Genomic DNA, 20763 nt, shown 5'->3' with positions numbered 1-20763 from the left:
ATCAATCCCTGATATAATTGTTACAAATGATTTGAGGAAAGGTGTGAGTTTTCAAAAGAAAATGCTTTTAAAAATGTGTTTGATGAAGGGTTTTCACCCTTATCACCTTTGAGTAGGGATGATCAGGGACTCCCTGGTTTAGGGGAGGGCTTAAGGTGATGGCTCAGCTGGTTTAGGCGTGAGCAGAAGGATTGTCCCCCTCATATAAGGACCGGTTTGTCATCCTTCACTACCTGTACTCATGATAAGTACAACCACTCGAGACTGTGTGGATAGTCACTCAATCTGAACTCGTACGGTCCAACCCCAGGGTTATGAAGGCTGGGGAGCACCGGGAGGATAAGGAGGGGGAATGTTTTGTCCGGTTTGGGCATGGCGGTGGCCTGACTCCTTCCGGTATAACCGTTAAGGTTAGGACGTGCGAGGAAAGAAAGAGATTCGGCATTCGGGTCTCACGACGGTGAGATCGCAGAAACCGGACTAGTGGGTAAAGTGTACCCCTCTGCGCAGAGTTCAAACCTATTCGAATAGTCCGTGTCCACTGGTATGGACGAGTCTGGTGCGGTATGGCAATTAGTGTTTTATTTTTTTAAAAAAAAGGGGTGCGTTTGAGAAAAGATGTTTTTAAAAGGTCCGGCGGTTTAGCCGTGAGCTATGGTGGACGGGAAGTCCAGTAGCTGTTTTTGAAAATGAAAACCAGTGGGAAACTGTTGAGATACCTAGATGGTTTAGTCCAGGGGATTTCGTTCTATACTAAAAAACTTCCTGCTCCTTTTGGAGAGGATGCGCTTTGCAAAATAGAAAATGTTTTTCAAAACAACCCTGCATAAAATATTGTTGTTTCTGCAAATATCCTGAGCTCCACATATTCCATGCATTATATCTGATTTCCCCATTCTGCGGGTGAAGGTGGGCTGCTGAGTACGTTTGTACTCACCCTTGCTTATTTGTTGTTTTTCAGAAAAAGAAGATCGGGTAAGAGTTACGGCTGTTCCCAACCTTGCCTGTGGCTGTTGGACCGCTGATTTGCTTCGCTGCGTATATCGGACTGCTTTAGCCCCACTCTGATGATATGTCCCGAGTTGTGGACCAACTCTTAAAGTTGATCGCCACCTTTATAGGTTTGTCTCGTTTAAGCAGATCTGAAATCATCTGTTGTATAAATGTGTTTACTAGCCTCCTAGGACTAGTAATTGTATCACATTTGAGTCTCAGAGGATTGGGGCGCTTCAGCCCCACATGTCAGAGCTCCAACGGTTGAACCCTAACGGTTGGGTGACGTGGCTGGCGCACCGGACAGTGTCCGGTGGCGCACCGGACTGTCCGGTGCGCCCGTCGATAGACAGCCTTCCCAACGGCCACTTTGGTGGTTGGGGCTATAAATACCCCTCAACCACCACACATCATGGCACCCAAGTTTTCAGCCAACACATTCAATACAAGAGCTAGTGCATTCAATACAAGACACAATTAGATTGAATCAAAGCCTCTCCAAGTCCCAATTCCACTCAAAGCAATTAGTGACTAGAAGAGAGAGTTTTGACGTGTTCTTTGAGATCTTGCGCTTGGATCGCTTTTCTTCTTCCCCATTTCTTGTTCCCAAGCATTTGTAATCAAAGCAAGAGACACCAATTGTGTGGTGGTCCTTGTGGGAACTAAGTGTCCCAATTGATTGAGGAGAAAAGCTCACTCGGTCTAAGTGACCGTTTGAGAGAGGGAAAGGGTTGAAAGAAACCCGGTCTTTGTAATCACCTCAACGGGGAGTAGGTTTGCAAGAACCGAACCTCGGTAAAACAAATCATCGTGTCACTCTCGCTATTTGCTTGTGATTTGTTTTTCGCCCTCTCTTTCGGACTCGATTATATTTCTAACGCTAACCCCAGCTTGTAGTTGTGCTTAAACTTTATAAATTTCAGATTTGCCTATTCACCCCCCCCCCCCTCTAGGCGACTTTCAATTGGTATCAGAGCTCGGTACTTCATTAGAGCTTAACCGCTCGAAGTGATGTCGAGAGCTCACGCCAAGGAGATGGTGACCGGCGAGAAGCCCGCCACAAGCCACGGGAAAGCTCCATCGGGAGAGTCCGGCAACAAAAGAGAGGAATCACCTCCCCGCATCAAGTCGCACCGGAGTTACATAGTAATGGACGAACCCTATACAAGACCTCAGTATACTTAAATTCTCACTACCAACACTGAGGTCGGCAAAATCAGATAGAAGCTCCTTTGTAACACCTGATGATGCGCCTCTTCTTCATCTTGCAACTCCTAACACTAACACATCCACCCAACGAGTTGAATTCATGATGTCAGCGCCTACTAAGCTCTAGCGGCCTAGGGGTCTGCTTGTTTTTTTCTTTTTTTCTGAATACGGATGCGGAGAGAATCTAGCCACCAGAAGATTCTGAATATCATGGGTATTAAGTGAGGAGTTCACAGGGTATCTTCAGCTTTATTTTCAATCTTATCTTTTATTTCAAACTTCACTCTATAAACAATGTCTCCGTGTCATCTACAGCTCTGCATCCCATATTTTACTCTATCTGTTGGAGATAGTCTTAGGATCTAGAAATTGACAGATTCCTACTTTTATAACGACGTTCGATGTTGTGTTCACGTTGGTTTTGAACTATTTCACCAAAACGATTCTTATAAAAACAGACTGAAAAGATAGATGTTTGACGGTCCACAACACCTTCTAGGAAGCTAGAAATAAGCCAAAAAACACCCTGGTGCAGCTTCTACGGACTCCAGCTTCTGTACCGTCTAGCTTTTGGCGGTGATTTTTCTTGCACGGAATGGTTCACGCTTCTCTCATCGTTCTATCAACCATCCCTATCAGCTCAACTCCCTTGAAATTACTGGAAAGATAGGGATGGTTGAGAAGTTTTTTTATCCTTTAGTATTCCGACAAAAGACGAAACAAGCGTTTTTAATTTTTTCGACGATTTTTACCCTTTAGTAGTCTCCCCTAGCAGTCATCTGCTTTAAAATTGTTATATAGTCTCTTGCCAGTACATCTATGCTTGTTACTGATTACCCCCTGCACCAAAACACATACACACTGAAAGTAATAATAGAGCCTCTTCTGAATTTAAGTAAGAGCATATCCCTGCATAACCTTCTGCTTTGTTTTTTTCTTATTGCATAAAACTCTTGTCCATCTCCAAAGAAGAAATTAACTTAACATGGGAAAATCATTTGGTTCTAATTAACCTAGCTGCCAAATCATCTCTGCTGAATCAGCTAGCCAAGTTTTCAAAAGCTATTATTTATGTACAACACTGCCTTTTGTCCTTCACCCTACCCCATGCGCACACACACTGGAAGTAAACCTCTTCTGAAGTTAAGTTAGAGCATATCGGAGACACCATATACCCTACAACTCGGATTTGAACATGGACTGTTTTGGGACATGATCAAGTAAATATCATCATTGTTCATAATATTAGTAAACTAAACTGGAAAGCAAAGAACTATTTCGCAATTATTAGATAGTGTTTCCGAATAGATATATAGATAGTGTTTCAACATTCCCTCGCCAAACAAATGTTTAGATAAAATCAATGCATGCAAGTGACTCACGATGAAATGGTGCGTCCAACCAATTAGACTTATAGTGATGTTTGTCGTTCTGTATATACGTTTCATACTAATCTTTTATTCTCGTGGCAACACACGGTGATAGACCTAGTAAAAATATAAGACCGGGTTTATCGGTATAATTTGTAGCGAGAAGTTGGGGGAAGAGAAACGGAGTTACCCTCGTGACCTGAGTTCCGGCGCTGCCGTGTGCTGTCCATGAAGCTGCCGTTGGTTGAGAAGGATCCCTCCGTACACGACTAGATCTTCCTCGACAAGTATGTTGCTTTTTCCTAGCTTTGCCTTTTTTTTTTTTGGGTTACGACTTATTACGCTGCTTTGCATTTTTTTTTCTTGTTGCAAGATAAACAAGTGGTCATCAAGAAAACCAAAGGACAGGGTTAAGACTAGGCTATAGGTTAAAGTATTTTTTAAACGGTCAAAACATAGTAGAAATGAGTTAGCATGTGTATAAAAGTTAAAGATTTTTTTTGTCAAAGTTCAGTGTTATTGTATAATCTAGAAAGGTCACTTCAAAGTTTAGTGTTAGGGTTAGTTTGGAGTCACAAAACCGAATGTGATCGGAGGGGTTTAAATCTACTTTTTATTTAATTTTAAATAATAAGTAGATTTTAGTCCTCCAACCCACTCCGGTTTTTGGAATCCCAAACTAGCCGTGGAAACCCTATTTTCTCAAGAGATTTTTATTTTCTCAAGTAAAATTAGTTCATTTTTTCTTTGAAACAAATAGGCATTTCTTGAAAAAAAAAATAGTGTTCCAACACTTATACATTCCAGGAAACCAGAGGGGTCTCCGATTGGCGACAGGCTCTCACGATGTCTTTGTGAAGTTAGGCCGACTCCAGCAAGGATCTGTAAATCGTTCTCTACGCTAAATTTAACGGATGCAACCGTGCGTAGTGCCTCCAACAAGGTTCGTTAAAGGAGACTGTAAAATTTAAGCTCGCCAAGAATTCTCTATACGTAGCGGGCGAAGAAGCGTCCTGTATAGCTGACAGTTGCATTGACGGTCAATGTGCTTGTGTCCTTCTTATATAAAAAAAAAGATTACGACTGTACAGGGTGGGATGGATACATGCTGCCACATGTACGATTACGACTATACATAACGTGATGTCATATGAAATTATTTTTTTATAGGTGAAACATAATGCAAAATTTGAAGTTTGATACTACTGTAGATATAGAGGACTAAATATAGAGGACGTTGCTGGAGATGAAGAAAATATAGATAATGAAATCTTTTAGAGGGCAATGTAAATAATAGAGAATATTTGGGATGAAATTTATAGTACGCTCTCCTCGAATGTAAAGCACGCGGGACACAGCCTGTTCATGCATGCCGAAAAGGATGCCGCCGCTGAGCTATGCTATGCTATGCTATGCTGTGCAGGAGACGAGGAGCGATGGCGCGCGCCGAGGCAACCGAGTTTGCTGCGCAGGACGGCGCCAGCATATTGTCGGCATGCATGATGCATGGACTTGGACGGAGGCAGTAGTGTCTCCATGCAACAGCATGCACCTCAGCTCGTACCTGACCTGATTCGGACTAGTACAGCTTCGCGTGGCAGCGTAGAAGCCGCGAGCGCCAGGACCCAGGAGCACCGCTTCGCCGCCGGCCACGCGAGAGCTGTCGAGTGAAAGGCTGAAAGCGCCCGCGGCACGCCACCTGCACGCACCTGGGTACGCGTCCCCCCCCCGCGTGCGCAACGTGACTCTACCACCGCCTGTCTGGTTCGCGCGCCCCCCGGTTTCCTCGCACGCACCCCACCCCCACACGACGCCTTTGCCTGCGGCGCGGTGCTGCCGTTATGCTATGCATCGTCAACCAGCGTTGCTGCGCGGGTTGGGAGGACGGAGCGCCCAACACTTGGTTCCATCCCAACCATCGCAAGCCTGCGTTGCCGGCTTTCTACTGCAGTTACTAAAAACTAAGCTCGTCGTCTTTGTTGTTCCGGTTTATATCGAATTAACCGGCCAATTTGTTGCAGGGCCAACTGTTGGAACCTAGCAGACTGACCAGACCTCACGCAAAGACGAAAACCAAAAGAAATCGTCGGTGGAATTCGGGACAGGAAAAAAAAAGGAAGGTCTGAAACGGACAACGCCGTGCAGTCGGCGAGCGGTCGGGAGCGAGTCCAGGCGGGGGAGAAAGAAAAAAAAAACAAAAGAATATATATGGCCGCGGCCGATCCACTGAGCTGTGCGTGTGGAACGCAGAAACCTCCCCGCGGGGCCCATCCGCCTGCCGCCGCCCCTGCGGGCCGTACCCATACGGCTGCTTTTTTATTTTAAAAATATCACTTGCTTTTTTATTCCCATTCGAAACCGGTTTGGCCGTGGCATATTTATTGGGCGGTCAAAACATGCTGCCGCACCGCAACGGGTTCCGGCAGAAGAAAAAAAGCCTGTCATACTATAGCATAATGTTAATCGGACTGGTGCGGTGAGACACTGAGACATACTACTAGCTTTACAAAATATGTATTCTCTTTTGCATGGGTTTAGATGAAGATAACTTTGTATGAGAGTTGTAGATTTTCATGAGACGTACAGCTTCCTTGTTTTTATAATGTTCATATTAATATATGTCAACAAATTAAATAAACTTTCCGTAATATAAGAAGCTGTATTATTTTTATATGGTGTCAAATCGAAATATTTTCTATGTAAAAAGTTGTAGCTCTCGACACGAACTAAAACATTATAGTTTTCAGTTTTTTTTAAAAAAAAATTAAGATCTTTAAGAAGCTAAAAAACAATGTACAATTTTACCATCTTAATAATCTCGTACAAGTATTTATTGTATTAGAAAAATTATGTTACGGTGCCAGATAAACATATTTTTATATAAGCACGAGCGAAACTAGGAAGGAAGGTGGATGTATATACACCCACCAAAATTGGTAAAGCTAGTGATTTGGATAATTTGTTTTGCCATATATGCATCACTTACAAATTATTACTCTCTTCGTTTTATTTTAGTTGTCGCTGGATAGTGTAAAATTAAACTATCAAACGATAACTAAAAAGAAACCGAGAGTACTGTACATCTCGAAGTAATGCGGACCCTCCTCTAGCTTCGCGTCCTGTATATAAGGGTTGTGTCTCTCGATGCTAATTATTTATTGTTTTGAGTCGCGTTAGAAAGTTTAGCGCAGACAACGGACTAGAAATAAAATAAAATGTATACGATGTTATTTGTAAAATAATTTTTTTTAAAAAAAGATTAAAAATAAAAACACGGCTGCGGGGCTGGCTGACGTGTGGGCGGCTGGGCGCCGTGATGGTGGCGGCAGTCACAGCGCCCCGCGGCGCGTGACACGATCCGGTCCCGTTGGGTTTTTTTTTTTTTTGGCGGGGAGACCGACAGCACGAGCGGAGACACGGGCGCGGACGGTGTAAAAAACAAAACACGCTGACGCTGACGCTGCCGCGGGAGCGGGAGGACGTGACACCCACCGCACGTCTGGCTCTGCCGTAGTGCCGTTGCCGTGCGGTGCGCTTGTACGCTTCTCGTGTTTGGACGTGTGATATGCTGTTTCGTTCAGGGCCTGGTTTCGCAGGTTTAGCGGCAGACGGCTTTTTTTTATTTTGTTTTTGGTTCTCCAAAGAAACATATATAAACGTCCAGGCGAAACTTTGACCTCATTATATCTTGTAACTCAATAAGAAGAGAAAAAGGATATACTCAGTGAGGATCTGCCCACATGGACCAGCCGCAGTCATTTACCGATCCACGATACCTATTCATGCACCGAAGCGAACTGGTTGAAGGGGGTGTGCGCCAGCCGCCGGGCAGCTTGCAGCCGGCACGGCACAGCAGAGGAGGCCGGCCAGTAACAAATGCGGCGCTGGTGACCACGACGTCCCCTTCCACTGGAGGCCTAGTTTGGATACTCTTGGATTGAAGTGGTTTGGAGGGATTGAAGAGTGTTTAAATCCCCAATAGATCAAAAACTCCACCAATACATCTCAATCCACTTCAATCCGTCTCATTCCTAGAGTACCCAAACTAAGCCGTACACGTAAGCAATATCCAAATCCCCGCGCGGATCCGGCTGTCTGGCCTGTGCTCGCTCGCTCGCTGCCGCCGCCGTGGAAGACAAGAAAGGAAGACGCGGGGCAGGTGCGGCCACCCGTCACCCTCACCCCCGGCCCCGCCGCCGAAGAAAGGCATTTGTTTTTTTTTTCCAGCCAGCCAGCCCGCGCGCGCGCTCCGCTCCACGATCGCATTCGCCTCCTCTGACCCCGTCGCGCGTCACACGCGTCGCGGCGGGTCCGGAACCACCGGCGGGTCCCGCCGGACCGCCCACTCGTCTCGTTCGTGCGGGGCAGCGTAGGGAGGCGGTGGCGATCGTTGCAGCGTGACCGCGACGCGCCGTGCCGTGCCCCGCCCGCCCGCGCGTCTCTGGAAATTGCGACGTCTCTGCATGGCGGCTGGGTGGGCGTTGGGCGCGCGCGGGGTCAGAGCAGACGGGCGTCGTCGTCGAGTGCGGCCGAAAGCAACCGTGAGGGTTGGTTGGTTCACTCGCTGCGCGCCTGTGCGCTGCCTTTCCAAGACGTTGATGTGCTGCACGCAACGACCGGTTGCACTTGCACTTGAAGGTACCGTTCACTCCATTGCTTCGGACGTGTGGACCGTGTGCCAAGATGCGCAGCTGTGGACCGTTCGTGCTCGTTGGTTGGATTTGTTTTTGACGGCGCCTTTGGGTGAACGAGTGAGAAGAAGAAGAAAAAAAATGGTTACCCGCCACACACGGACACGGACACAGACACGCAGTGACGCAAGCGTAAACAAGGAACGCGGACTGTGAGTGAGTGAGCGCAGCGCAAGAAACGGGGTCGCAAACATCGGAGGGAGGGCAACGCGGGACGGCCGCCCCCGTCGCTGTGGGCGCCTCCTCGCCTGTGGATGTGGGTCAAACCTCCCCTCCCGCTGGCTCCTCCTCACCTCCCGCCTCCCCTATTAATACCCGCGCATCCACCTCTCTCCCTTTCGTCCGCGCACTCCAGCCCTGCCCAGCGCACCACCAACACCTGGCACCGTCCTCCTCCGCCGTCGTCACTCGCTCGATCGCTCCTCCATCCATGGCGCCCAAGAACGCTCTCCCCGCCGCCAGCGGCATGACGCTGGAGCCGAGGTACCGCGGCGTCCGGAAGCGCCCCTGGGGACGCTACGCGGCGGAGATCCGGGACCCGGCCAGGAAGGCCCGCGTGTGGCTCGGCACCTTCGACACCGCCGAGGCCGCGGCGCGCGCCTACGACGCCGCCGCGCTCCACTTCCGCGGGCCCAAGGCCAAGACCAACTTCCCCGTCGCGTTCGCCACGGCCACGGCCACGGACACGCGCGCGCTCCCGCTCCCGCTCCGGCTCCCGCTGCCGCCGCCGCCGCCGCCCAAGAAGCTGGCCGTGAGCCCCAGCGGCAGCACCGTGGAGTCGTCGTCCCGGGACTCGCCCGCCGCGCCGGCCCCCGCGCCGTCGCTCGACCTGAGCCTCGGCATGCCGCCCATGGTGGCCGCCCAGCCGTTCCTGTTCCTGGACCCGAGGCTCGCGGTGACCGTGGCCGTGGCGGCGCCCGTGCCTCGCCGGCCGACCGCTGCTGCCGCGGGCGCGGGCGCCAGCAAGCAGGCAGCATACTCCTGCTGCCGTGAAGACGAGCAGAGCGACACCGGGTCGTCGTCATCCGTGGTGGACGCCTCCCCGGCGGTCGGCGTGGGGTTCGACCTCAACATGCCGCCGCCGGGCGAGGTGGCGTAGCTGGACCGCGGCCGCAGCGCCCGATGCCGCGACGGCTTTTTTTACGTAGATGTTGATGTTGGTCACTCGATCGTTTAATTTGCCTGCCCGCGATGAGTTACTAGTAGGTGTACATAGATGCTCTCTTTTTTTTTGCATCGGCAGGCTACGTGGTATAAACAGAAGCTACTGCCTGGCGGTGTTATTACAAAACATGATACGAAAGCGTTTTGTCCCTCTCCCTCCTCATTTTTTTCATCTGTAACATATTATTCGCTCTTCGTATGCTTCTTTACGTGCTTTATATGTTACCCTGGGCTCTAACTACCAGATGGTTTGTATATATGATGTTGAAATGATCATACTAACTTGTGACAATCATACGGTACTATATGATCATTGAATATGAGCATTCAATTCGATACCGTGTGCAAGAGACCCCTGTTGCTTGATTTCAGTGCAACCGGCACGTTGAACCGTTCCGTGCGTGAGTTTCCGTAGCATATAGTACACGCTATCCGTCCTCCCGCGGCAGCGGGCTGGCGTCACCTTGCTCCCGCAGTCCCGCGCACGCCGCGACGCGAGCATCGGCACAGCACTAGCAGCCAGTCCGAGTCGGGATCACCAGCGCGCCACGCGGGTTTGACGGCTTCCTCCTTTCCTTTTTCCCGTCGCTCGCGGCAGGCAACCTCCCGCCACGCACGACGACCCCGAGCAACACGAGGCAAGGCGGCGGGTTGGGAATTGGGATGGGGATGCGGGGGTCCCCCCGGCGCCGCGTCCGCGTGGAGTCATGTGATCAGGCAGGCAGGCTTCCGCGCGGCACTGGGCTGCTCGGAACCGGCGGATTTCTTTTTTCCTTTTGAAAGGCACCGGTGGATTATTTTGTTCAGGCGGCGGTAGCTTTGGGAGCTTCTTGCAAGCAACCGTAAACCACTCCCGCTATACCTGGGTTGCCTGTATGCGCTGGCGTAGCCAGGACATTGCATGTATATATATATATATAGCAAAAAAAAACGAGAGAACAGAAAAGTGATTATTATTCGCTGCGCTCCATCGAAATCCCTTTAAAGCTTAGCAGTGGGACATTCTATTTTATATGCATGTATCAATACAATACTACATGAGATTTGTACATAGAATCATAGGTATTCACGTGAATACACACCGTGAGGGGGGGGGGGGGGCAAAAATTCATTTCGCTGACCGAAGCCCCTAGAATGCCGAGGTGCTAAAGTATCGCATAAATGATTAAAACGATCCGTGAAACAGGCGACCAAGCTCGAGCTGAAAAAAATTGACGGGCAGTTAGTGAACGGCGGGTCGGATTTGTCCGAGGATCCAGTGACATGTTGGTGGTTGGTTTTGCTCGCTGAGGAGGTGGATACGCACGCACCACCACCACCACGCCAAGTCAAGCTGGCAAGAAGACGGGGACAGTAACTTGGATTGGTTTTTGGCCGTATTAGCTGAATCTTCTCAGAGGCGACGCCAGGCCACACGCGCGGTCTCCGTTCACACTCGAATCGGTCATCACGTACGTGTATGCATTTTGGAGGGGGAACAGGTGTGGTTAGCTGCATAGCACACAACAAGTTGGTGCGGAAAGGTAGACGTGTGTCTCCGCCCTCAACGGGTCAGTCAGTCTCCACCGCGCCAGATCTTGGGCTGAGAGCTCCAACTTGCTGCGATCCGGATCGGAGCCGCCGGCCAGGGCCAGTGTATAGCAGTACAGGGGAGGGGGAGGCGGCAGTGGCAGTGGCACCGCACCTTCCCGTTCCGATTCCAAGCCGCCCAGCCACACGCGAGGCGGCGCGTGCCCGCACGGAACCTCCACACCTCGGAGGCGTCGGCGGACGGCGGCTTTGGATCTCGGGCGGCGCCGGGCCAGAATAAATAAATAAACAAAGCTGGAGCCGCCGCCTTTGCACGAGGCGGCCTCGCGTGCGGACCCAACCCAACCCAACTTCCAGCGGAGACGGCGGGCGCGGTGCCCACGCTTCCACGTAGGCCTGGGCATTCGGTTCTTCGGTTCGGTTCGGTTCGGTTCCTCGATTCTTGTAGAAATTCGGTTCTTCAAAAACTAGAACCGAAATAGCAAGATAAAGAAATCAGAACCGACTAGTTCGGTTCTCGGTTCTTCGGTTCGGTTCCTCGGTTCTAACCGAACTGTAACAGTCACTCTAAAATTATGAATAACGACAACTTTTGTAAGAAATTTCAGCAACATCTCCCCACAAAAAACGACAAGTGCACAATGACTATAATTTCATAGATAATACATGGATGATTAGAGGTTCAACATAAGTCGATAACACAACATCCGAAGTTACAAACACATGTAACAAATTGAATCTAATACTTTTGGGTTTTTCGGTTCTTTCGGTTCTTTCGGTTCTTTGGAGTGCAGAACCGAAAATATCTTATTTATTTCGGTTCTCAAAAAACCAGAACCGAATTTCATAACGGTTCCTTCGGTTCGGTTAGTTCGGTTCCGGTTCTCGGTTATTTCGGTTCGGTTCCTCGGTTCCGGTTCTTTTTGCCCAGGCCTACTTCCACGGGGAAATTAGGTGGCGCCTAGGATCGTGTCGGCCGCCGGACCACCAGCGTCGTCCCGCCGCCTGCGGGACAAGACAGCGCACGCAACCTGGCGCTGGCGCTGGCGCTGGCGCCGCAGCGCCGGGTCAACAAAGCACGCTGCCTACAGCCTAGTACAGATCTACTACGTACGTACGAGTCCGCAGCTAGATTCGGTGCGCGCGACTGTGGGTGAGCGAGCGGTTAACCAACCGACCCACTTCTCTAGTAGTCTAGTCTCACCTTCGTGCGTGCCGTCGGATCGTGTCGGTCGAGGAGACGATACGGCCAAGTCCAGGGCCACGGGTGTTCGAGCGGATGGACAAAGGGCTAGATCGAGGGATCGAGATCCTCTGACGTGGGGAGAGGGCACTGCCGCGTGGCCCCCGCGTGCGACCCATCTGCACCAGCCATCTGCAGCCACGCACCGCCGCATGGCCCACGGCCCGTGCGCTCGTGCCCGATGCCGTGGAGGCGCGGCGCGTGCGCCTCGCTTCGGCTCCACGTTTCGGCGCCGCGGTACGCGGCAGGCCGCGCTATGCGACGAGCGGCGGCACAACTACTCCCACCGAGGCAACCCGGACGGTGGCCGCTGCCATGACGCCAACGCGCCAACGGCAAGCGGTGGGCCAACTGGCGGGAGGAGAACGTCACGAGACATGGCCTCAACTGAACCACGGGATGTCGACAACAGAAGGGAACGCCAGACACAGAGTCGTGTCCCGGACGCCTAGAACTTGGTCCTCTTTGCCCAAACCTGCCATTTGCAATCTCTCAACCCTTTTCTTCACTATTCTGTAGCACGCCCATTTTGCGAGACAAAATAGGTCACCTCAAGCATCCTCACCACCTCACGAATACAGATTACCTACCGTCGGCTATCGGGCACATGCGATTTCCTTTCCTCCTAGCACTTGGTGAGGATCTCGGCTCCGGTCCTGGTGATCAGTATGGTGTGCTCGAACTGCGCCGCCAAGCTGCCGTCCGTCGTCACGGCAGTCCAGCCGTCGTCCCACATGTCGCACTCGATGCTCCCCATCGATATGATCGGCTCTGCACAACAAAGTTAGGCGCCGCTAGCATCAGCCACGAATGCAGGAACCACCACGTCCAGAGCGGAAGACGGAACCCAGACATGGCTGCCTTTAGTCGGCGTGGAATGAGCTAGGATGCCGCGAACCTATTGTGAAAGTCTGCCCTTCAATCATCTGGCCCGGTCTGTTGTTCCCTGTTGCAAGCACATCACAACCATGTCTAAAATTCGCACACCAAAAAAACAAAACAAAACAAACACTATAATTGCAAGATCAATATCTCAGAGGTCTTCCAGATTTATCATTATGACTCTTATCATTATCCTTCCTTTTGTAGTTTTGTAGGATTCTGACTCTCATACATTTTCATGTTTTGGCTAGGCACATGGTAGTCCCAGCCCAATTTGCATACGAGGACTTAATATCAACCGAGTTAATGATATACTAAAACAGAAAGTCTGCAGCCTGGTGGTTTTTCCTTTTCTTTTAAACACAGAGAGATATCTAACATGATTTACTTTTCACCTAGACAGTGCTCATCCATTAAAATGTTCGTTCTCAGGAGAAAATCTAGATTCTACTGTCAGCCTCTAAACATTGACTTACTCTGGTGATAGATAATTGGTTCTGAGTGAAATACCCTGCCGACTCCATGCCCAACAAAACACTCCACAACACCAAAACCGTTCCTCTCAGCATGCTCACTGAAACGTTCAAGCAATCAACGGTTGAACTTCATTAAAGTAAATTCTAAGATGAAGTGAATTTTGGCATAGCCACACCAAATCATGTAGGACAAAGTCAAAAGCAAACATGGTTTCAAATTTGTTTAGCATGCATGAGATGCCGGGTGAATGCTTGTGTAAAAATACAATGCATGAAAAGCTACCAGTACTGCTAGATAGTAAAAAAAATAGTAGTGTTTTACGGTTCGAAGAAAACTTTTGCAATGCTAGGGTAATGAATGAGGAATATAGGGGCAGAATTCAACAGCCAAAACTCTATTACACATTAGGCAGAAACACTCTTGGTTCTTTAGTGTTTTTCTAGAACATTTGCTCCTTTCAACGCTAAGGTTTCAAGATCTCAAAGGCTTCCCTTTTGCCATAAGCTCATATAACTAACCAGTAACTATGGTGAGAAAAATGATCAAACACTTCTTTTCGATGAACTAGAGATATGAATATCATTGCCTTCTTGGCCACGAAAGAAATCGGTGTAAAATAGTATACCTTATTCTTCTGCCAATCTTCTTAAAGCTGGTACCATGTTTGCATGTTGATATGCCCCTGAGCAAGCACTCTTCAGTAACCTGATATTAGCATGATACAGTAAGCATCTGGTCCCCGAAATTTGTGTTGGCAGTGGTCCAACTAGCAAAAGGTATGTACATATGAAATTACAGATAAGGTGAGAATAGAAGCACCTTCCTACACTAATCCTTATCAGCCAAAATAAGCAAAAATTTAAAATAAATTAACACAGATCTTCCATTAAACTAGAGGAAAAAGAAACTTATATGTTGGTAAGACGGTCTGATATTTGTAATTGTGAGGATCCCTCATCATTCATCAATATAAGTTTGCATAAAAATCAGAATGTTGGCATGGAATAAAAGGGAATAAATATATTACATTCAAAGTTTGTGAACTAGAGCTGCTAGTCATGACTAGAATAGTACTATTACCTCTGTCCCAAAAAAAGCTTGTCGTAGCTGACTTCCGTTTTAAGATTCGTTTACAACGGAATAAGTATAACAAGGTCACTAGAACAAAGTGGTGGAAGCTTAAAGGGGATGTGGCCCAAACTTTCACGGAGAGAGTTATCGAGGAGGGCCCTTGGGCAGAAGAGGGAGACACAAACATCATGTGGAGGAAGATGGCGACAAGCATCCGAAAGATAGCTTCAGAAGAGTTTGGGTTGAGTCAAGGAAACAGAAGGGAAGTTAAAGACACTTGGTGGTGGAACGAAGATGTCCAAAAGGCTATCAAGGAGAAGAAAGATTGCTACAAACGCTTACATCATGACAAGTGTGCAGACAACATAGAGAAGTATAGGATAGCGAAGAAGTCTGCAAAGCGAGCGGTTAGTAGAGCCCGGGGTCAAGCCTATGACGACCTTTATCAACGATTGGACACAAAGCAGGGAGAAAAGGATATCTATAGGATGGCCAAGATTCGTGAAAGGAAGACAAGGGATGTCAACCAAGTCAAATGCATCAAGAATGAAGCAAACCAACTATTAGTGAAGAATAAAGAGATCAAGAACATATGGAAGGAGTACTTCAACAAATTGTTCAATGGAGGGAATGAGAGTTCTACAATAGAATTGGACGAACCATTCGATGACAACAACAGGGGTTTTGTACGAAGGATACAAGAATATTAAGTTAAGGAGGCGCTAAAAAGGATGAAGGTAGGAAAGGCGATGGGCCCTGATGGTATCCCTATCGAGGTATGGAGATGCCTTGGACACATAGCGATAGTATGGCTGACTAAGCTTTTCAACACCATCTTTCGGACAAACAGAATGCCCGACGAGTGGCGGCGGAGTACGTTAGTACCAATCTTCAAGAACAAAGGAGATGTTCAAAGTTGTACTAATTACCGTTGAATTAAGCTCATGAGCCATGCAATGAAGCTATAGGAGAGAGTCATTGAACACCGCCTGCGGAAGATGACGAGCGTGACCCAAAATCAGTTTGGTTTCATGCCTGGGAAATCAACTATGGAGGCCATTTTCTTACTAAGACAACTTATGGAGAGATTCAGAGAACAAAAGAAAGACCTGCATATGGTCTTCATAGACTTGGAGAAGGCTTATGACAAAGTACCTATGAGTGTAATGGGGGGCCTTGGAAAAACACAAAGTATCAACAAAGTACATTAATCTTATTAAAGATATGTACACTAATGTTGTGACAAGTGTCCGAACAAGTGATGGAGACACCGATGACTTCCCAATTAACATAGGACTACATCAAGGGTCGGCTTTGAGCCCTTATCTTTTCGCTTTGGTGATAGATGAGGTCACAAGGGACATACAAGGAGATATACTGTGGTGTATGCTTTTTACCGATGATGTGGTACTTATTGAGGAGAGGAGAGTAGGAGTGGTGTTTCGCAAAAGTTGGAATTGTGGAGGCAGACACTGGAAGCAAAAGGTTTTAGGCTTAGTAGGTCTAAAACAGAGTATATGAAGTGTGATTTCAGTGCCATGGGGTATGAGGATGGCAATGTTAGTCTTGATGGGCAAGTGGTACCCAAGAAAGACATTTTTCGTTACTTAGGATCAATGCTTCAGAAGGAGGGAGACATCGATGAGGATATCAGTCATAGAATTAAAGCTAGATGGTTGAAGTGGCGGCAAGCTGCGGGTGTCTTATGCGACCCCCGGGTGCCACACAAACTAAAAGGCAAATTCTACAGGACAGCAATCCGACCGGCTATATTGTATGGAGCAGAATGTTGGCCCACTAAAAGACGACATGTCCAACAACTAAGTGTGGCAGAGATGCGTATGTTGCGCTGGATATGTGGCCACACAAGGAGAGATCAAGTCCGGAATGATGATATACGAGAGAGAGTAGGAGTGGCGCCAATTGAGGAGAAGCTTATGCAACATCGTTTGAGATGGTTTGGACATATCCAACGAAGACCTGAAGAGGCACCAGTGCATATCGGAATAATTAGGCGTCCCGAGAATGTGAAGAGAGGTAGAGGTCGACCAACCTTGACGTGGACAGAGGCTGTGAAGAGGGACCTGAAGGAGTGGAATATTAATAAAGAGCTCGCCGTGGATAGGAAGGGGTGGAAGTGTGCAATTCACGTGCCAGAACCCTGATTTGTAGTTTCGCTTTTCCTCCTTAATCGTTTGACCTTTTCTTGTGCCTCTTTAGATCTTGCTGGTTCTTGTGGATTTTATCTCTTTTTATGTGTTTCCCCGTTTCATCATTTTTCGGTTCTCCTTTGCCTTTGTCTCCCTTTTCTTTTCTTTGGGGGTTGAGCTCTGAGGTTTTTATATGGGGTTTTATCTCTAGCCTACCCCAACGTGCTTGGGACAAAAAGGCTTTGTTGTTGTTGTTGTTGTTGTTTGACCAAATGTATAGAGAAAAATGCTAATATTAATGACACCAATAGTTATATTATGAAAATGTGTCTTTGATAATATTAACATTAGTATTCTTTTGTATAAACTTGGCCAAACAAAAATTTTGTTTGACTTAAAACACAACTAAGTTCACGGGTCTGGTGTAATAGTGAGAGTTGTCTCACTAACTCACTAGATCACGAGTTCGAAGCAGCCTGTCCATATTTGTGGGCAAGGCTTGCCTCAGTTTATCCCTTCAACGGACCCCACACCGGCAGTCCGGCACTGAGTCTGGCCTTTAGGACACAACTAAAACATGGGGGGCAGAAGTAGTAGGCTGCAAGAGCAAGGTTTGCATCTGCTCCACAGAAAAGGGTAGACAGATCTGCTCCACAGAAAAGGGTAGATACCTTCACAAGTCGTTTACTGGCTTCATCGACTTCTCCACAAAGAAATGTTTTTGAGGTATCCCCATGATAACCCTAAAATGGTGATGACACTTTAGGTGACATAGCCAAATTCAAGTCCACGAGGCATTGAGGCAAACAAATAAATAGCATGAAGTGACATTAACTATATATGACCAATAAGATAAACACGTACATTCAAGTAGACAGTGACATCAATGTTAATTATGTCTCCATCCTGTAAAACACAAACAAGAAAAGTTTAGTCGCGGTGGCTGTGGAAGTGTGCAGTAAAGGCCCTGAACTAGCACAAAACATGTCAATGTAAGGGTTTCTGAACCTGTAGCTCGCGTGAATCAGGAATTCCATGGCACATGCACTCATTCACTGAGGTGCATACACTTTTTGGAAACCCACCATATCCAAGTGGTGATGGATAGGCTCCAGCATCGATGATCATCTTGTGCACTGCTTTATCAATTTCGTCTGTTGTTACAGAGGGCTGATAGAAAGATGCAATAGATTTCTCACTCAAGATATAATTATGACGAAGTCCACATGGATGAAAAAGGAGAAGGCTCTTATGAACAAAACAAACACACCAATTTTAGAAAGAAAAAGAAAAGAACCGAGCGCTATAAAGTGTGCTGCAAAAACATAATGTTAACGATAACTGGTACTTTTATTAGCTACAAGATAGATAAAACATAGTGGAGATGCTGAAGGGCATGCTTACTTTCACTAACGTTCCTGCATAGTCAAGAACACGAGCCGCGAGCTCGCAAGCAGCTCTCATGTGGACAATGCCCTCTTTGTCATGCATTTGTATCTCTTTTGCTATCTCTGGTACATATTCTGTGCCGACATAAGGAGGCCGAGGTATGTTTCCTGGTACTGGAAGAGGTGGGCTAACAGTTCCACGAACCAGGGGTGCTCTTTTCTTTGTCTGTCCAGACTCTTGTGTTCCTGGCCTTTGAGTTTGAGTTTCAGCAAGCGTCAGAACGGCACACAGGCAAGGATGCAGTTGCAGGGCAAAGTGGCACTAGCAATGATTGTCCTACTGTACGTTATTAGACAACTAATTTCGAATTATAGAAGGGAAAGCAACTGGTGGATTTTATACCTCGTACTTGCTTTCTCCATCCCCACTAGTCTCTTTGCTTGGACAAAGAAGGGCTTCTTCTGTAGGCATGTATTTCCTCCTTGAAAAAAATTGAAGAGTACAACATATAGCGATCAAATCAGTAACAGGTGAAAGAATAATACATGCCCGTAGAATCATTCTACATCCACGAACTTCAAGCTTCACATCAACAATCACACGGACAGGGCCGAGTAAATACCTCGGCCACCCGAGAGCAACGGTGAGGAGCGGTGGAGCTCCATGGATGGGACTCCAATAGCCATTTAAACGGGCGTCCGCTCCTCAAATCTGCTGTGGGGTGGCAGCAGGGTCGTCGCCAGTTTGGATTGGTAGTCCCGCGCGGCGAGGGCGAAGAACCGGACGAACAAGCAAGAGGATAATACGTGAGGAAAATAGGAAATGGATTTTCACCTCTTCTTTTTGTTCCTAGAAGTCAGTGGGCCGGGCCGGTTCCAACCGCTGTAGGTAAGGACTAAGGGTGTGTTTGGTTTGACTTTTGGCTTTGGCTTTTGCCCCCCTAAAAGCCAAAAGCCAACCAAAGGACTGGATCCAGGAAGCAGCTTTTTCTAAAAGCCGACTTTCTCGTAGTGCAAATCTGAAAGCACCCCTAGACCTGCTTTTACTGGCTTTTCGGATGGAACTGTGAAAACATATATCGAAGAATTTTTAACGACTTTTAGTGGTTTCCACCAAACGGTTTTTAGCTTTTTAACAGCTTACAGCCTACAGCAGCTTTTTCTACAGCTCACAGCCCACAGCAACTTTTTTCACAGCCACAGCTCAACCAAACAGACCCTAAAGCAACTCCCTCGGGGATAGAGATGTCAATGGGTAATTCCCCATCGGGTTATAGCATCCCAGACCCATCCCCATCATGTTTGATCTATCCCCATACCCATACCCATACCCATCATGGGTACAAAACTCATCCCATACCCATCCCCATTCGGGTTTCGGGTCCCCAATGGGTCCCCATCCCCAATTAAAGGATAACTAGGTACTAACATCTAGCACAAACTATCCAGATTTCATACATCACCACATCGGCAAGCACTCATCCATGAACCATGATCCATTCTTCCATCCATCAGAAAAGAAATAAGTACTTTGGGACCAATATAAGAAATGGAGTCTGTCGGGTTTGATGGCCGACTCGGCCTCAACTCGTTCATACAAACAGGACAGGTGTACACGTATGAAATACCCATGGGTAATCGGGTTCGGATTATTGCTTCCCAAACCCATACCCGTTTACCCAATGGGTGGAGATTTTGTCCCATATCTATACCCATGGGGACAATTTTTGTCTCATACCCGTACCCTAATAGGGGAATTCCCCATGGGTTCGCGGGTATCGGGTCCCCATTGACATCTCTACTCGGGGAGCCATCAAATCACAATCTAGCTTTGGAAAACTCCATCTTAGGATTAATTTAGGAACTCTATTTTGCCAATATATTTCTATTTTTCTATAAAAAATAAACTAATTTTTCTGGAGAAATGAAAATCCCTAGGGAAATAGCGTTCCCAAACTAGTCCTTAAAATTAATTTTTTCTGTGATATTTATTGAAAGGTGTTGTTCTCATTTAAGACAACCTAGCAAAGTGCATGTACAAACGTAGTTTGAATTGCAATTTTTAATCAAAATAAGACTATCCATTATCTTTTTCTTTGATTGTTACTTTGCTAGAAATATTTAGAAAATTATTTACTTTGTTTGACATACCAACAATATCAATCATTTAACCAGAAATTAGGTCGCTAACAAGGAAACCGCATATAAGAAATAACTCCTAGTTGGAGTGGCGGTGATATTTTGATCTATTTGGATTTGTAGCAATGATGTGCCTTTGCTTTTAAATCTATACCATCAATCGTATAAGTCCTTTTTCAGAAGAACATATTGGTTCAAATTATAGAGGTTGTTGCAAAAAGAAGATCACCAAGAGGTCCTAGTGGTATGTCGATCCATAGAGGTGGTGGCCATAGAGATTTTTGCAAGAAACGAATGGGGGCCAATGCTAGATTACAGGGCACTTGATTTGTTGATGTGTTCTTTTTAGACACGTTATTTTGCTTTATGATGGTGTTTTGTTATTTTTTCGACCTGTAAGGTCGTATGCAGGACACCGCAAAAGGCTGAACATTTTGTCTTCATTATCTAAAAAAT

General features: G+C 47.3%; 2 protein-coding genes across 4 annotated transcripts; one reads left to right on the top strand and one right to left on the bottom strand.

The window, feature by feature from the left end:
* The first annotated feature begins 8612 nt into the window (after positions 1-8612).
* Positions 8613-9626, top strand: LOC100281295 (uncharacterized). Its single transcript, NM_001154213.2, has one exon. The coding sequence runs from the start codon at positions 8694-8696 to the stop codon at positions 9360-9362; it is 669 nt and encodes a 222-aa protein (NP_001147685.2). The 5' UTR covers positions 8613-8693; the 3' UTR covers positions 9363-9626.
* A 2957-nt stretch (positions 9627-12583) lies between these two features.
* Positions 12584-19037, bottom strand: LOC100192977 (methionine aminopeptidase). 3 transcript variants are annotated; one of them, XM_008668895.4, is made up of 10 exons: positions 18792-19037; positions 18572-18650; positions 18185-18419; positions 17789-17950; positions 17645-17686; positions 17452-17523; positions 14185-14264; positions 13559-13656; positions 13099-13146; positions 12584-12971 (listed from the first exon to the last, which is right to left on the bottom strand). In XM_008668895.4, exons 1-10 carry the CDS (start codon positions 18853-18855, stop codon positions 12826-12828), a joined length of 1026 nt encoding a protein of 341 aa, XP_008667117.1. In that variant the 5' UTR covers positions 18856-19037; the 3' UTR covers positions 12584-12825. The 3 variants fall into 3 exon arrangements, with proteins under 3 accessions (XP_008667117.1, XP_023157196.1, NP_001131623.1); NM_001138151.1 differs by having other exon boundaries at positions 12668-12971; positions 13099-13136; positions 18792-18950; XM_023301428.2 differs by lacking the exon at positions 17452-17523.
* Positions 19038-20763: the final 1726 nt, after the last annotated feature.

Source organism: Zea mays, chromosome 2 (assembly GCF_902167145.1).
Source record: "Zea mays cultivar B73 chromosome 2, Zm-B73-REFERENCE-NAM-5.0, whole genome shotgun sequence".
Classification (NCBI taxonomy): Eukaryota; Viridiplantae; Streptophyta; class Magnoliopsida; order Poales; family Poaceae; genus Zea; species Zea mays.
This window is presented reverse-complemented; position numbering and strand designations above follow the sequence as displayed.

Coding starts and splice junctions, on each gene's coding strand:
- LOC100281295 (NM_001154213.2), top strand. CDS start 8,694: ATGGCGCCCAAGAACGCTCTCCCCGCCGCCAGCGGCATGACGCTGGAG.
- LOC100192977 (XM_008668895.4), bottom strand. CDS start 18,855: ATGGCTATTGGAGTCCCATCCATGGAGCTCCACCGCTCCTCACCGTTG. Junction 18,651..18,791: donor GTTGCTCTCGGGTGGCCGAG/GTATTTACTCGG, acceptor ATTTTTTTCAAG/GAGGAAATACATGCCTACAG. Junction 12,972..13,098: donor AGGGCAGACTTTCACAATAG/GTTCGCGGCATC, acceptor TTTGTTGTGCAG/AGCCGATCATATCGATGGGG.